Source organism: Ursus maritimus, unplaced genomic scaffold, assembly GCF_017311325.1.
Source record: "Ursus maritimus isolate PB19 unplaced genomic scaffold, ASM1731132v1 scaffold_22, whole genome shotgun sequence".
NCBI lineage: Eukaryota > Metazoa > Chordata > Mammalia > Carnivora > Ursidae > Ursus > Ursus maritimus.
In genome coordinates this window covers 26,406,532-26,424,290 of record NW_024424675.1, presented here as the reverse complement: position 1 = coordinate 26,424,290, position 17,759 = coordinate 26,406,532, and the positions used below count along the sequence as shown (strand labels likewise).

The 17,759-nt window shown below is 37.5% G+C and overlaps 1 protein-coding gene across 1 annotated transcript in view; it reads left to right on the top strand.

The window, feature by feature from the left end:
• RBL1 (RB transcriptional corepressor like 1) overlaps positions 1-17,759 on the top strand; it is a 56,364-nt gene that overhangs the window by 10,396 nt on the left and 28,209 nt on the right. Inside the window, exons 4-11 of the mRNA XM_040638286.1 lie at positions 372-436; positions 539-667; positions 780-940; positions 3,590-3,639; positions 5,887-6,073; positions 7,107-7,273; positions 11,204-11,316; positions 11,501-11,604. Coding sequence (XP_040494220.1) covers positions 372-436; positions 539-667; positions 780-940; positions 3,590-3,639; positions 5,887-6,073; positions 7,107-7,273; positions 11,204-11,316; positions 11,501-11,604 — 976 coding nt within the window. The remainder of the gene's footprint in view (positions 1-371; positions 437-538; positions 668-779; positions 941-3,589; positions 3,640-5,886; positions 6,074-7,106; positions 7,274-11,203; positions 11,317-11,500; positions 11,605-17,759) is intronic.

Sequence of the window (17,759 nt, the reverse complement as noted above, 5' to 3'; positions counted from 1 at the left end):
TAAATAGTTGACATAAAAAACTATACAAATTATGCTGTAAACTTTGGAAATTTGCATTTTAAAAATCTGCTTTTTACCAGAAGTATCCATTTGCAAAAAAATTTAAATATTTTAAAAATCCATTTATAGTTACCATATCTGGAAATTCAGGGTAATATTTTCATTTATTTTTTACGGTCTGATTATTTTATGCAGATTAGAAAGATTTATTTGTCCATTTAATGAACCACAGATTGTCCTTTGAGAATGGAATTTTACATGTAATTTGACTTCACTGTTTGTTATTTATATTTGCTGTTTCAATTTCAGTGACAGTGTGGAGTGATATTTAGCAAGTCAGTCAGTTAAGAAGTATATTTTTTCCTTTCTAGGAGGATTCCTTGCAGCGTTAAGGATCTCTTTAATTTCTGTTGGACACTCTTTGTTTATACTAAGGGTAAGGTGATACTTTCAATGGTTTTACATTTCTGCTGTGGGAACTTGGTGTTATTTGACATGAGAGGTTTGTGGTCTTTGTGTCTTTTTTTTTCTTATAAAGGTAATTTTCGTATGATTGGAGATGATTTAGTAAATTCTTACCATTTACTTCTGTGCTGCTTGGATCTGATTTTTGCCAATGCCATTATATGCCCAAATAGACGTGACTTGCTGAATCCATCATTTAAAGGTAAGACCTTATTTACGTTTGAAAACTGGTCATCAGTATTTAGAAAAAGTTTTAAAAGTTGACCATATTCTTCTAACCATTTCTTTTTGCGCTTCATACCCTATCAAACTAGGTTTACCACCTGATTTCCATACTGCTGACTTCAGGGCTTCGGAAGAGCCTCCCTGCATCATTGCTGTACTGTGTGAACTGCATGATGGACTTCTAGTAGAAGCAAAAGGAATAAAGGAGCACTACTTTAAGCCATATATTTCAAAACTCTTTGACAGAAAGGTACTGTACTTATAAGTGAATGGCTAAGATTTTTAAGAGTCAGCAGCAAAAGCCTCAAAGGAAAAAACAATGTTTTATGCAAGTTCTCAGCATTATAGGACTCGGGGTCAAGATTTCCAGGTTTCGGTCTCTGCCTTGATGCAAAATGCTGTGATGCAGAATTGCCGTATGATCTTTTATGATGTGCAAAACTGACCTGTTAAAGTTTGTGATCAGTTATATGTACTGTTAAGTAAATGCACTGGCAGAGACAGCTGTAAGAGGTTTTGGTAAAAGAATTATAAAGAACAGAACATTGGAGTAAGCCTAATAAGGAATTACGAAAAGCAGAAGGTCGGGGTAAGTTAATTTACTGCCACAATTTGAATAACTGCTGACTATTTACTAAAGATGGGATGATGTATAACAACCATAGCTTTAATTCCATATAAGTAGAGCAGAAAATCTGTGATAGTTGTTTTGTTTTTTTTAAAAGATTTTATTTATTTATTTATTTATTTATTTATTTATTTATTTATTTGACAGAGAGAGAGACAGCCAGCGAGAGAAGGGAACACAAGCAGGGGGAGTGGGAGAGGAAGAAGCAGGCTCCCAGAGGAGGAGCCTGATGCGGGGCTCGATCCCATAAAGCCGGGATCACGCCCTGAGCCGCCAAAGGCAGCCGCTTAACGACTGAGCCACCCAGGCGCCCCCTGTTATAGTTTTGTAGCCACTTATAGGCTACCTGCATGCATTCTGGATTTTTCTTCTCAGTAATTTGCTTTCTGTGTTTATGAAATGGCTTGTTCCTCTTGGTCTCAATTTCTTACTTCCCCAACATTGAGCCATTTAATTCAGCTAGAGTTTTCTCTTTGGTTTAAAAAAGGGGGAGGGGATTGGATTAGGTCATCACTGGTTCCCCTCTTTGTAGATAATATGAGATTTTTCTTCAAGCACAAAGTCTTCCCTAACTGGCTGGTTCTTTGATTACACAAACATTTGTATCTAGTTTTATCTTTCTTCGTGTGTGTGTGTGTGTGTGTGTGTGTGTGTGTGTATCACGGCTTCCTATCTGTATGTTAAACATGTCCAGCAAAGTAAACTTTGAAGGGAACTCAAGGATTATCTTTTGTGTTCTGCAGAAGCAGCACACTAGTGGCCCTGGAGTATAATGACCATACGTCTTGGTTTGCCTGGATTATCTAGGTTTTGGTTGTTGTCTTGGCATAATTATTATAGCACCTCCTTTTACTCCAGAAGTGTCCTAGTTTGGACAGTCGTCCTCCTACACATGGGCTGCAGATGTTTTGTTTGGCCTGTATAGGTTGTTCTTTATTTTTATTTCATTCAATTTTAATTTACATATAAAGACTTCTAATATGAAAATCTTTTTTAAGGGGTGCCTGGTTAGCTCAGTCAGTTAAGTGTCCAACTCGTGATCTCAGCTCAGGTCTTGATCTCAGGGTCATGAGTTTAAGCCCCATGTTGGGCTCCATGCTAGGTCGAGCCTACTTAAAAGAAAAAGGAAAGAAAATCTCTTTCAAAAATCAGAAGCTATGGTAATACAGGGTTGGAATTTCTACACGAATTTCTACATGGGTAACTGTTGTCAAGCTAAATGATGACCCCCTCTTTTAAGATAGGAAATACGCTTTCTACCCTCTTAATTTATGTATGTTGAACCCTGACCCCCAAAGGCATTTGAGTTTGCAACCCTGATGTGTGGTAATCTAAGAATAGTGTGGGTGCATAGAAAATATTATAAACAGGGGCACATACGTGGCTCTGTTGGTGGAGCATCCAGGTCTTGATCTCAGGTCTTGATTTCAGGGTTTTGAGTTCAGACCCCATGTTGGACATGGAGCCTACTTAGAAAGAAAGAAAGAGAGAGAAAGAGAAAGAAAGAAAAGAAAGAAAGAAAGAAAGAAAGAAAGAAAGAAAGAAAGAAAGAAAGAAAGAAAATATTATATAAACAGTGTAGTTTTCTTCTCTCACCAGCAACAGTACCTATATTCCCTTTGAATCTTTCCTTGCCTGACACATATTATCTTTCAGTGTTAGTTTCCCTTCTCCAAAGACCAATGTTTAAAATTGGACAGCTTTTGTCAGAATCACTGGGGAATTTATATAAAATGCTGCCTTAGCTCAGGACTTGAGGTCCATCAATCTGCATTTTTTAAAAGTTCCCCTAAGTGAGTGCCTGGGTGGCTCAGTTGTTTGAGCGTCCAACTCGGTTTCAGCTCAGGTCATGATCCCAGGGTCCTGAGATTGAGCCCCGCGTTGCGCTCCCCGCTCAGTCTGCTTGAGATTCTCTCTCTCCCTTGGCCATTCCCCCCTGTTCACATGCTTTCTCTCTCTCTCTCTCAAATAAATAGATCATTAAAAGAAAAAAATATCTCTTAAGTGATTCATATGTCACTAGAATTTAGAAACCACTGCCATAGGCTAACTTAAAAAGTATTTTCAAAAATTGACTTTAAATTTTTAAAATATTTTATTTGCATGCTAAATAGGTTTTACTGGTTTAAAAGAAATATTCAGTAATTCTGTTTTGTGTGTATATTATTTGTTTATAACAACTGCCAATGTGAAAATTTAGATAAATGTCATGTTTTTGTATTTATGTTATTATGCTTAATTACATGTTAAAAAATGACTTTTTCTTCCCAGATTTTAAAAGGAGAATGCCTCCTGGACCTTTCCAGTTTTACTGATAATAGGTAAGTATCTATCACTAATGGTATCTGCCATATTATAGGCTGTCGATGATGATTTATTGCAGTTTGTTAAATGGAACATTATATCAAGGTAACTCCTCCAAACTCAAGTTCCTTCTGCATTAGTGGCATTGACTGAGGTTGTTACTAATCCTTGTTGTCTTTAAGTAGACATATTTTAAGAAAACTTTGGCACTTAAGAAAAAGAAAAGAAAAGAAACCTTTGGCACTTAGAAGAGCTCCTTCCAGAGAAACTGATAAAGAGACCTAGTGATTTCTGTATTTGAATGTATGTTCTTTTGCTAATCAAATATTGGCAAATTCAGAAAATACTTATATTTCAAAGCCATTATTTTTCCTTCAGTGATCACATCTTAATTAGGTTCAGCTAGTTTTCAGATTAAGTTTATACTCTGTTTTTGCTCATCTTTCAAAATAATTTATTATTGCTGTGTATGTGAATGTGAAGTATGTCCATAATCAGATAGCAACGTCTGATATTGTTAGGTGAGTAGAGTTAAAAACTGGAAAGTCATCAGCTTTTCCAGGCCTTGGAGTCTAACTCTATCTTCAAGTCAAAATAAATCCATTGTGGAGGTACCTGGCTGGCTCGGTTGGTAGAGCATGCAACTCTCAATCTTGGGGTCATGAGTTTGAGCCCCATGTTGGATTTAGAGGTTACTTAAATAAATAAGTATGTTTAAAAAATCCATTGTGTAACTTAGTTTTATTCTAGCAGCTTAACATAATTCTCGGGGTATCTGACTGACTCAGAAGAGCATGCAACTCTTGATCTTGGGCCTTGTAAGTTCGAGTTGGGTGTAGAGATTACTTAAAAATAAAATCTTTAGACCAACAACTATATAGTCAAGTAATCTTTGACAAAGCAAGAAAGAATAGCCAATGGAATAAAGGCAGTCTCTTCAACAAGTGGTGCTGGGACAATTGGACAGCAACATGCAGAAGAATGAAACTGGAGTGCTTTCGTACACCATACACAAAAGTAAATTCAAAAAGGATAAAAGACCTAAATGTGAGACAGAAAACCGTCAAAATCCTAGAGGAGAACACAGGCAGCAACCTCTTTGACCTCAGCTGTAGCAACTTCTTACTAGACACGTCACCAGAGGCAAAGGAAACAAAAGCAAAAATGAATTATTGGGACTTCATCTAGATAAAAAAACTTCTACACAGGGAAGGAAACAATCAACAAAACTAAAAGGCAACCTATAGAATGGGAGAAGATCTTTGCAAATGATATATCTGATAAAGGGTTAGTATCCAGACTCTATAAAGAACTTACCAAACTCAACAGCCAAAAAGCAAGTAATCCAGTTAAGAAATGAGCAGAAGATATGAATAGACACTTTTCCAAAGAAGACATCCAGATAGTTAACAGACACATGAAAGATGCTCAATATTACTCATCAACAGGGAAATATAAATCAAAACCATGATGAGATACCACCTCACACCTGTCAGAATGGCTAAAATTAACACAGGATGCAACAGATGTGGGTGAAAATGCAGAGAAAAGAGAACCGTCTTGTACCATTGGTGGGAATACAAACTAGTACAGCCACTCTAGAAAACAGTATAGAGTTTCCCCCAAAAATTAAAAATAGAACTACCCTACAATCCTGCAATTACACTACTAGGTATTTACCCAAAGCATACAAAAATACAGATTTGAAGGGGTACATGCACACTGATGTTCATAGCAGTATGATCAATAATAGCCAAACTATGTAGAGAGCCCAAATGTCCATTGACTGATGAATGGATAAAGAAGATGTGGTATATATACACAGTGGAATATTAGCCATCAAAAAGAATGAAACCTTCCCTTTCACAATGGCGTCCATGGAGCTAGTGTGTATTATGCTAAGGGAAATAAGTCAGGCAGAGAAAGACAAATACCCTATGATTTCACTCATGTAGAATTTAAGAAACAAAGCAGAGGAACATATGGGATGGGGGAAAGAGAGGGAAACCATAAGAGACTCTTAGAGAACAAACTGAGAGGCAATGCAGGGAGGTGGGTTGGAGGTGGGCTAGATGGGTGATGGATATTAAGGAGGACACTTGATATGAGGAGCACTGGGTGTTGTATGTAAGTCATGAATCACTGAATTCTCATGAAACTAATGTAGTACTGTATGTTAACGAACTAGAATTTAAATAAAAATTTGAAAAGTAAAAATAAAACGATCTTTTTTAAATAAATAAATAAAATAACTCTCTTTTCAGCAAAGCAGTGAACAAGGAGTATGAAGAATATGTTTTAACTGTTGGTGATTTTGATGAGAGGATCTTTTTGGGAGCAGATGCAGAAGAGGAAATTGGAACTCCTCGAAAGTTCACTGGTGACACCCCATTAGGGAAACTGACAACACAAGCTAATGTGGACTGTAATCTTCAACAACACTTTGAAAAAGTAATATAACTTAGCCTGGCCTCAGTCTTGAATGATCTTTTTCTCTTTGTGTGTGATTCTACTAACAACAGAAGCATCTTTCAAGTTAAATCTTGAGTTTCTTCTACTAATTTATATTTACCATGAAAGCCTTAAAAGGTAATTTTTAAAACTATGGCATTTAGTATTTTTACCTCATTTCTTGATGTTTTTCATATTTTTGATAAATTTTCCCAGAATGTCTGGGCTTTTTAGTAGGGTATGTGTCTTTTGACATAAAAAAAAGATTTATGTGGGGCGCCTGGGTGGCTCAGTCGGTTAAGCATCTGACTTCAGCTCAGGTCATGATCTCAAGGGTCCTGGGATCAAGCCTCATGGGCTCTCTGCTCAGCAGGGAGTCTGCTTGTCTTTCTCCATCTCCCTCTGCCCCTCCACCCTCTCTGCACACGAGCTCTCTCTCTCAAATAAATAAATAAAATCTTAGAAAAAGAAAAGGATTTATGCTTTCCTATCATTCTTTCTTTACATCACCTTAGCCACTGTTCTGTTGCTTTAAATTTTAGTTTATTCTACTGATGACAAATTATGTGCTTTCCCTAAACTTCAGCCATAGAACGCTGGACTTGATTGTTAATAGCGAAGGCTTAATTCTGATTTATGTGTAAAATGGGTTGGAGGATGAGATCTAATGGAAAATTCACTGGTCTAGAAGGTAGAAAACCTAAGTTTCAGTCCAAGCTCTGCCATTAACTTTGTGAGCTTAAATGATTTTTTTACCTTCTCTGTGCCTGTTTCATATATAAAGCGAAAATGTGTATATTTCAAATGAATATTATGATAAAATGAGATTATAGGTAGTAGGTACTTTGAAAAAGTGTTATTTATGTGTAAGGATGTTATTAGCATAATATTCGTAAAAATTTGGTGGTTAACCAGAGGAGGGAGGGAAAAAGTCCTACTAAATATGAATAGGGAAGATGGTATATATACTGAATTAAACACATAATGAGGGCAAGGTAACTTTTTAATCTCACAGATTTTTCTTTTTTGACAGAAAACATCATTTGCACCTTCAACCCCACTGACAGGGCGGCGATATTTACGAGAAAAAGAAGCAGTCATTACTCCTGTTGCTTCAGCCACTCAAAGTGTGAGCCGGTTACAGAGTATTGTGGCTGGACTGAAAAATGCACCAAGTGAACAACTTATAAATATTTTTGAGTAAGTATAATATGATTATTTTTCTAAATAAATTTTTTTAAAGATTTTATTTATTTATTTGAGAGACAGCATGAGTGGGAGAGACGGGCCAAGGGAAAGGGAGAAGCAGACTCCCTGCCCAGCAGGGAGCCCAATGCGGGGCTTAATCCCAGGACCCCAAGATCATGACCTGAACTGAAGGCATTAACACTTAACCAACTGAGCCACCCAAGCGCCCTTCTAAATAAATTTTAGTCACAAAGCACGTTGACCTAAAATCAGATGGAAGTACCTATTAAAATTATTATATAGAGGGGGGCATGGGTGGCTCAGTTGGTTAAGTGACTGCCTTCGGCTCAGGTCATGATCCCAGGGTCCTGGGATCAAGCCCCATGTCAGGCTCCCTGCTCTGCGGGGAAGCCTGCTTCTCCCTCTCCCTCTGCTTGCCGCTCCCCCTCCTTGTGCTCTCTCTCTCTCTTTTAAAAAAATCTTAAATCTTTTTAAAAAATTATATAGAGATATTATTTGATATTATTATAGACTTTAACGGTTAAATAGTTCTTAAGGTTATTTAGCCCTGATATTCCACTCTTGTAACTATCCCTAAATTATGCATTATTGGTTTTTTTTTTACATTGACTTTAAATGGGTTCAATCTAAATGTCCATCAAGGGGATGACTGATTGCATATTGATGGTGCAGCCATAAATGGAATTTTATGCAGTTGTTTAAAATAAAGAGGCATGTGTTGTAGCAAAGATGGTAGAATAAAGCCAGATCAGAGAACCTAATTTCCTCATACTTAGTGTAATAAGAGAATAGTAAAAAACCAGCAAGCTACTTAGCAGCAGCAACCAAATGAGGAGAGGGATATGATTTCATGCTATAAATTTCCAAAATGATGGTCAAGAAAGGAATGCATGATTCTGATATGCCCATCTCTAAGAAGCATTACTAGAGAAAGAGAGGGTATGTTGATAGATATTGAGTATGCTCATTAATACCCCAGATGTAGAGAGAAACATAAGTGAGTAAACAAATGAGTAAAAATTCATAGATCTCCCCAAGTGAGAGCCCCTATATTCCACCACTAAGATCACAGCAGAAATATGAAAAACTCCCAGGGCCTGTCATTTTCCAAGGTTCCATACTAATTTGAGGGGAGATCCTAATCCTAATAGAACTAGAAGATAGCCTAACCTGGAATAGGGACATTAACTAAATCTTGGAAGAGTAAGCAAAGGCCTGGTCTTCTAATAAAAGCTGAACATAACACTGGCTGAGCTCTCCTCTACTCCCCAAACTTTCAGTCTACAGAAAAGTGGACAGAACAATCCTAGCCTCAAACACAGCCCAAAAGATATGCAAATTGCAAATAAGGTAGAAAGACTTGTGAAGATCTTCCCTCATAGCATTTGAATAAATAGATCTGGACCGAACTGTTCACTTAAGCATGAACAAGTTGAAAAGAAGTGTCAAGGCAACAATGCAAACATTTTATAGCAACAAGAAAAGAAAGGAAGGAAGAAAATACAGTATACAAAACACAAAGAACCTGGAACCAAATGGGAAGACATTCCATGTTCATGGATGGGAAGATTTAATGTTAAAATGTCCTTATTACCCAAAGAATCTACAGATTCAGAGCAATCCCTATCAAAATGCCAGTGGCATTTTTTACAGAAATGAAAAAAATTCCTAAAATTGATGTAGAATTTCAAAGTACCTTTAATAACCAAAACAATCTTGAGAAAGAACAACAAAGCTGAAAGCCTCATACTTCCTGATTTCAAAACATATTACAAAGCTACCATAGTCAAAACAGTATGGGACTGGCATAAATACAGGCATGTAGACCAATGGAAGAGACTAGAGAATGCCAAAATAAATCTTTATGTATTTGGTGAAACAATCTTTGACAAAGGTGCCAAGACTACACTATAGGGAAAGGATAGTCTCTTCAACAAATAGTGCTGGGAAAAGTGGATGTCTATACAAAAGAATGAAGATGAACTCTTATCTTACACCATATCCTAAAGTTAACTCAACATAGATTGAAAACCTTAGCATGAGACCTGAAACTCTACAACTAGAAGAAGGCATAAAGGAAAAGCCTTATGACATTGGAATGGGCAATGATTTCTTGGATATGACATGAAAAGTACAGGTAACGAAAGTAAAAATAGACAAATCAAACTTAAGTACAGCAAAGGAAAAAAAAAGTAATCAGAATTGTTGTCAGGATTGGAAGGAGGGGAAATAAGTTGTTGTTCAGTGGGTGTAGAGTTGCAGTCATACAAGATGAAAAAGTTTTAGAGATCTATTGTACAACAAACAGTATGCAGGTGGTGAAAAATACTATAATGTACTCTTAAAAATTAAGGTCAGTTTGTTATGTGGTGTTTGTTGTTGTTATATGTTTTTAAATATATATATATTTTTAAAAAGCCTAAATAGAAGAAACATAAGAGGTACAGCTTGCATTAGAAGAACTTGTAAGAACATAAAGTATTTTTGCCATATGTGCTGCTTACCTCTCTATACATGATTCTGGTCTGTTTGAACACAGAGTTGGGAGTCCTGAACCTTGCACTAATTATCTGGCTTTGTGCAAATCACTTTCTTTCTCATAGAATTTATTTGTCATTTCTGAATTAAGATTCTGTGTTTGAATGACAGAAAGGTAACAGTTAATATAAAGGTAACAGGGTTATTTCTTGCCAAGTGCCTTCCTTTTTAGGGCTATATTTTTCTATTTGTTATTCTTTAGGCTTTATAAGAATCAGATGCAGTTTATTGTTTCAGCACTATAAATTTATATAGTTGACCCTTGAACAGCATGGAAATTAGGTCACCAACCCCCCACACAGTTGAAAATCTATATATAACTTGCTTTTTAAGTAATCTCTCCACCCAACATGGGGCTGGAACTCATGACCTCTCTCTCTAAAATAAATACATCTGTAAAAAAAAGATTTTATTTTTAAGTAATCTCTATACCTATGTGGGGCTCAAACTTACAACTCCGAGATCAAGAGTCACATGCTCTACTGACAGAGCCAGCTAGGCCCCCCAGATACAACTTTTGACTCCTCAAAAACTTAACTAGTTAACAGCCTCCTATTGATCAGAAGAAGCCTTACCAATAACATAAACAGTTGATAGACAACGTTTTATACGTTACATGTATTATATACTGTATTCTTAGAATAAATTCAGCTAGTGAAAGGAAAATGTAATTAAGAGAATCATAAAGAAAATACATTTACAATACTGTACTGTATTTATCAAAAAAATCCACCTATAAATGGACCTGCACAGTTCAAACCCAACTTGTTCAAGGGTTAACTGTATCTATTTTATATGTACATGAATACTGCCACATCATCTATTTTTTTTTTTTTTTAAGTAGGCTCCATGCCGAACATGGAGTCCAACTCAGGGCTTGAACTCACAACCCTGAGATCAAGAGTTAGACACTTAACCAGCTGAACCACCCAGGCACCCCTCTATTTTTCTTAAATCAGGTTTATTAAATTATAATTTATATCAATGGGAGTCATCCTTTTAAATGTATAATTGTATGAGATTTGACAAATGCATGCAGTTATATAACCACCACCGCCACAATCAAGACTTAGAACAATTCCATTAGCCCCCAAAATTTATGCCCCTTTAGTCAACCCCAGCCTCTGGCAACTACTGATATATATTCTATCCCTGTAGTTTGCCTTTTCTAAAATGTCATATAAACAGAAGCATAAAAGATAATATTGTCTCTGCTAATGCTGAAATTCCAAAACAATATGCTAAATGATTTTGTTTAAAAGCTTTCGATTTATTTGAAATATGCTGTTTATGTATCGAGGTTTACACTGGGACGAGAACTGGAATAAATGTTGGTAGTGTGGGGGTTTTTTCCTGGTAATTAGGTGCTCTTGTATTTCATAGATCTTGTATGCGTAATCCTATGGAAAACATTATGAAAATAGTGAAAGGAATAGGAGAGACTTTCTGCCAACATTATACTCAATCAACAGATGAGCAGCCGGGATCGCACATAGGTAAGAAGACAAAACTAAAGTTGACACAGCATTGAAAGTAGACAGATTGGCCCTAAAAAAGTAGAAATTAAATTATTTTCTTCCCAGCTTTTCTTATGTAAGATTTAAGTTTATATAAGTTTTCTTCGGTCCTTAACAGCTACATTTCATTAACACATATTTTCCCTTTTATTCCCCTCCCTAGACTTTGCTGTAAACAGACTAAAGCTTGCAGAAATTTTGTATTATAAAATATTAGAGACTGTAATGGTTCAGGAAACACGAAGACTTCATGGAATGGACATGTCAGTAAGTAAATCCACTCTCCCAGCCACTGGCAAGGTCCAAAAATTCCTAAGCCTGAAAGCAATATGTTGAGAGGCTGCATTGTGTGTCTTGAAAATCAGCAGTTAATAGCAAATTTAGCCAGTATGATTTGCTAGTTGGCCTTAGTTGTCTTTTGCACATCCAGAGCTAGCCATCTCTAGGTAGAAATGTAAAATACATGAAATTCGTCTCTGGTACACCATCAGTATCCTTGTCTTTCAGGTCCTTTTTTTTGTCCTTCATTCCCAGCTAGCTAATAATGAGACACCCCTGAATTGTTAACCCAACTGATAATTAAGATATTTGCCCATACCTCCCAGGGATTTTTGAGGAATAAAATGCTTGTAAAAAAGTTGCTTTGTTGGGGTGCCTGGGTGGCACAGCCGTTAAGCGTCTGCCTTCGGCTCAGGGCGTGATCCTGGCGTTGTGGGATCGAGCCCCACATCAGGCTCCTTTGCTAGGAGCCTGCTTCTTCCTCTCCCACTCCCCTTGCTTGTGTTCCCTCTCTCACTGGCTGTCTCTATCTCTGTCAAATAAATAAATAAAATCTTTAAAAATAAAAAATTGCTTTGTGGGGTGCCTGGGTGGCTCAGTTGGTTAAGTGTCAGACTTGATTTCAGCTCACGTCATGATCTCAGGGCCACAAGATCGAACCCTGCATCGGGCTCCATGCTGAGCATGGACCCTGCTTGGGATTCTCTTTCCTCCTTCTGTCCCTCCCTGCTTGCACTCTTTCTCTCTCTAAAAAATAAAAAAATTGTTTTCTTTGAATATTTGCTAACTCTAGCCATTCTCTCCAATAGCTATGTAAAGGAATTTTTCTAAAAAGTCAGTGCTGGAGTGCCTGGCTGGCTTGGTTGGTAGAGCATGCGACTCTTGTGAGTTTGAGCCCCGCGTTTGGTGTGGAGATTACTTTAAAAATAAAATCTTTATAAATAAATAAATAATCAAAGCTGTTGGGGTGGGTGTTCCTGGCTGGCTCAGTTGATAGAGCATGTGACTCTTGATCTTGGGGTCATGAGTTCAAGCCTGCTGGGCGTAGAGCTTACTATAAATAAGTAAGTAAATGCACACATACATATATACGTACATCCATACAGTTTATAAAAACTCAAAGCTCTTATATGATCTTTTGGTTTCCTCCTCCTCCTTGTCACTCTTGGAGTCCTCTGACTTTCAATTCCAATAGGAACAGATTGATGTCGAGGAGTGCTTCGTAACTAATGTAATACAATTTCTCTTTGCTTTCATTCTGGAAATTTTCATCTCTCTTCTGTGTTGGTCCCCCTTTTTCCTGGATTTCATGGCTTTCTCTCGTGATTTATCCTAATATTGACAAAGCATATGCTTCCATAACTTCCTGAGAAAGAAGTAAACTTTCAACTTTTTATTTTGAAATGATTAGAGAAAATTACAAAAGTAGTACAGAGAGGTACTATGTAGTCAATTGCCCCCAGTGGCTACATTTTATATGGTATAATATTAAAACCAGGAAACGAACATTGGAACAATATTTGTGTTTTCCTCTTTACCATTGCATCACTTGTAGGTTAATGGATCTCCCTCATGCTACCTTTTATAGTCACACTCATTCCACTCACACTCTTTATGAGTTCAGTTCTTTTAAATTTGTTGAGGTTTATTTTATGACCCCCAGTATGTATTCTGCTGTTGCTGGGTGGAGTGTTCTGTAAATGTCAGTTCTATAGTGTTGGTTGATGGTTGTGTTGACCTCTGTATCCTTGCTGATTTTCTGTCTGGTTCTATCAAGTGTTGAGAGAATGGTATTGAAGTCTCCAAATGTAATTGTAGATTTATCTATTTCTCCTTCCAGTTCCTTTTTTTTTTTTTTTAATTTTATTTTTAAGTAATCGCTCCACCCAGTGTGGGGCTCAAACTGACAACCCCAAGATCAGGAGTTGCACGCTTTACTAACGAAGCCAGCCAGGCACCCCTCTCCTTTCAGTTCTTTTTTTTTTTTTTTTTTTTTTTTAAAGATTTTATTTATTTATTTGACAGAGATAGAGACAGCCAGTGAGAGAGGGAACACAAGCAGGGGGAGTGGGAGAGGAAGAAGCAGGCTCATAGCAGAGGAGCCTGATGTGGGGCTCGATCCCGGAACTCCAGGATCACGCCCTGAGCCGAAGGCAGACGCTTTAACCGCTGTGCCACCCAGGCGCCCCTCTCCTTTCAGTTCTATTAGATTTTTTTAAATCCATATATTTTGAAGCTCTGCTGTTTGATACATACACATTAAGGATTGCTATGTCTTCTTGGTAATTGATCTTTTTATCATGAGATAATATCCTCTCTGAAGCTGATAACTCTCTTTGTTCCAAAGTCTATCTTTTGTTTACATATAGCCACTCCTGCTTTCTTTTGATTAATGTTTGCATGGTCTCTTTTTCCATACTTTTATTTTCAACCTACATGTATCATTACCTTTGAGGTGAGTTTCTTGTAGGCAGCATATAATTGAGTCACTTTTTTTTTTAAGATTTATTTATTTGTCAGAGAATGAGAGAGGGAGAGAGAGAGAGTGAGCACAAGCAGGGGGGGGGGCAGGCAGAGGGAGAAGCAGGCTCCCCCCTGAGCAAGGAGCCTGACGTAGGACTCAATCCCAGGACCCCAGGATCATGATGTGAGCCGAACGCAGATGCTTAACCGACAGCCACCCAGGCATCCCTTGAGTCACGTTTTTTAATCTACTCTCTTAGTCTCTCTAAATTGGTAAATTTAGACAACTTTAATTATTGATATGTTAGGGTATAAGTCTGCCATTTTATTTCTTGTTTTCTGGTTGTTCTCTTTGCTTTTTGGTTTTTCCCCCCACTTTCCTGTTGATTACTTGAACATTATTTATTTATTTAGTAAGCTCTGTGCCCAATGTAGGTCTTGAACTCATGACCCTGAGATCAAGAGTCACATGATCTACTGACTGAGCCAGCCAGGTGCTCCTATTTGAACACTTTTTTAGATTCTGTATAGATTTGTTTAGTAGTTGCTCTAGGTATTACATTTTATATGCATAACTTCACAGTCCATGGTACAGACGTTTCATAGTTCAATAAAATGTGGAAGCCTTAAGTCCCTTTTTAAAAACTCTGCATAAAGGGGGCACCTGGGTGGTGCAGTCATTTAAACATCCAACTCTTGGTTTCAGCTCAGGTTGTGATCTCGGGGTCATGAGATTGAGCCCCATGTTGGGCTCTGCACTCAGCATGGAGTCTGCTTAAGACTCTCCCTCTCCCCCTGCTTCTAAAAATAAATAAATCTTTTTTTTTTTTTTTTTTTTTTTAGATTTTATTTATTTGACAGAGACAGCCAGTGAGAGAGGGAACACAAGCAGGGGGAGTGAGAGAGGAAGAAGCAGGCTTCTAGCGGAGGAGCCTGATGTGGGGCTCGATCCCAGACGCAAGTTCTATTTTGTGAACAAGAAAGAAGTAAATAAAACATTTAAAGTAGTTAAGACTTTTTTCTCATTTTCCTGTTACAGGTTTTCATTACTGGGTATATGTAAAGCAAAAGGCAGATGCTTAACGACTGTGCCATCTAGGCACCCCTAAAAATAAATAAATCTTTAAAAACTCTGCATAAAGTCTTTAGAGTCACACTTGATTGATAATTAGTTGTCTGTGTATAGAATTTAGACTGACAGTCATTTTCCTTTATGATCTTAAAGGCATTGCTCCATTATATTCTACATGCCAGTGTTGCTAATTAGAAGTCCAGTGGCATTGTAATTTTCAGTACTAGTATGTGACCTGTTTTTATTTTCTGGAATCTTAGTATCTTCCTTTTATTTCTTATGTTCTGAATTTTACAATAAAGTCTTTTTTTTTTTTTTTAAGATTTTATTTATTTGTTTGAGAGAGAGAGCATTGGGGGGGGGGGTCAGAGAGAGAAGCAGACTCCCAGCTGAGCAGGCAGCCTGATGCAGGACTTGATCCTGGGACTCCAGGATCATGACCTGAGTGAGCCGAAGGCAGTCGCTTATCCAACTAAGCCACCCAGGCACCCTCTGAAATTTACAATAAAGTCTTATTGTGGTCTTTTCATTCATGTGTTGAGCATTCCTACAGAGTTGCCCTGTTAGTCCAGAAATTTATATCTTGCAGTTCTGAATCATTTTATTGCATTATTTCTTAGATGATGTATTGCCCACTGATTTATCTTTCTGAAGGTCTTATTATTCAGATGAGGAACTTTGTAGATTGATCCTTTTCTCCTATTTTCCATTTCTTTGTTATTTTATTCTGCTTCTAAGGATATTTACTCAACTTATCATCATCCAGTTCTAGTGATATTTTTTTATGTTAGCTGTATTTTCATTTCTAAGATCACTTCCTTGTTCTATGAGGTTAAATTTAGATTTCTTTGAAGTTTTCTTAGGTTGACTGCATTGTCTCTGTTTCTTCTAAGTTTTTTTCTGTTTATTTTATTTTTTTAAGAATTTTTTTAAAAAATTTTAAGTGGGCACCATGACTAGTGTGCTCCCATACCCCAAAGGGCTTGAACTCACAACCCTGAAATCAAGAATCACTTGCTCTACTAACTGAGCCAGCCAAGCGCCCCTTTAAGATTTTATTTTTAAGTAATCTCTACACCTAACATGAGGCTCAAACTTACAACCCTAGAATCAAGAGTCACGTGCTATGCCAACTGAGCCAACCAGGCACCCTTTTCCTCTATCTGAATCTTTGTCTTTCAGTTGGAGGATTTCCTTGTATGTTGGATTGTTCTTGGATATGCACACATATTTGAATAAGGCACTAAAAATGAAACATTAATAAACCCTTATGGTGACTGAGCAGTTGCTTCAAAGCTTTGTATGCAAGAGTGGGAATATAAGTCCAATAGTCTCATGTGACCATGTAGTATTAGGGACCTTCAACTGTTGTCTTTTTTTTTTTTTTTAAGATTTTATTTATTTATTTGAGAGAGAGAGAGACAGATATCATGAGCAGGGGGTAGGGGTAGAGGGAGAAGCAGACTCCCTGCTGAGCAGGGAGCCCCATCCGCGACTCAGTCCCAGGATCCTGGGATCATAACCTACGCTGAGGGCAGATGCTTAACCAACTGAGCCACCCAGGCGCCCAACTGTTGGTGCCTTTAAGGTTCTTCTGAAATATTTCGGTTTCTGTAGAGAAGTATCTGCTAATCTCTTACATGAACGTTGGTGTTGTGGAGCAGAGCAAGGAAGGGAAACTTGGTCTTGACAATGCAGTGTGCAGACTTTCACCTAAAACCACAGTCTCTTCTATGCCTGGTGTTCTCAAGCTCCAAGTCTCCCAAATTCAGTCTTAAAATAATTCTCCAGATCCCTGTTGGGATAGACAGGAAGCCTATCATCTGACTCATTAGAGAGGGGGGTTGAGTGGGGACCTGAGGAGATCGAATTACTACAGACTTTCAAATCATCCATTCATGTTAGCCCCTGTCTAATCCCTGCTTTCCATTCTACCTGTACCCTCAGTTGCTGTGTTTTTCCTAGGTTGCATGGAACAAATTCATTAATTCTAACTATCTCTCTTCAGGCCCTTGTTTGACCATCCTACTTCCTACTAAGTAATTTGTCATGTACTATAGTTTGCAGTTACAGCTGGCTTCTAGTTTTATCCAAGGTAGTTTCTGTTCCTTATTCTTTGTGCTGCTGATTTGGTGTGATATTTGAAAGAAGGATGGTGACAAACACTTTTTAAAACTGAAAACTTATATTAAATCTATTCTTTTTTTAAGATTTATTTGTTTATTTTTAGAGTGCACCCATTAGCCCCGGGGGGGAGGGGCAGAGAGAGAGAATCTCAAGCACACACCACTGAGTGTGGATCCCAGCTTGGGGCTTGATCTCAGGACTCTGAGATCATGATCTGAGCCAAAGCCGAGAGTAGGATGCTTAACCTACTGAGCCACCCAAGCGCCCCAGTTTATGTTAATCTTAAACTCAATGGTGAGCGGGACTTTTATCTTCTTAGTAAACTTCTCTGAACTTTTTTAAGGTCTTAGCTGTAACATTATAATACCTTTGATTTTAGTGTTTTGATTAACAAATCTTTATGTCGACAAAACAGTTGTCATAAAACTGGTATTTAAACAAATGGAACCAAAGAAAAAAAAAATGGGACTAATCCTACTGC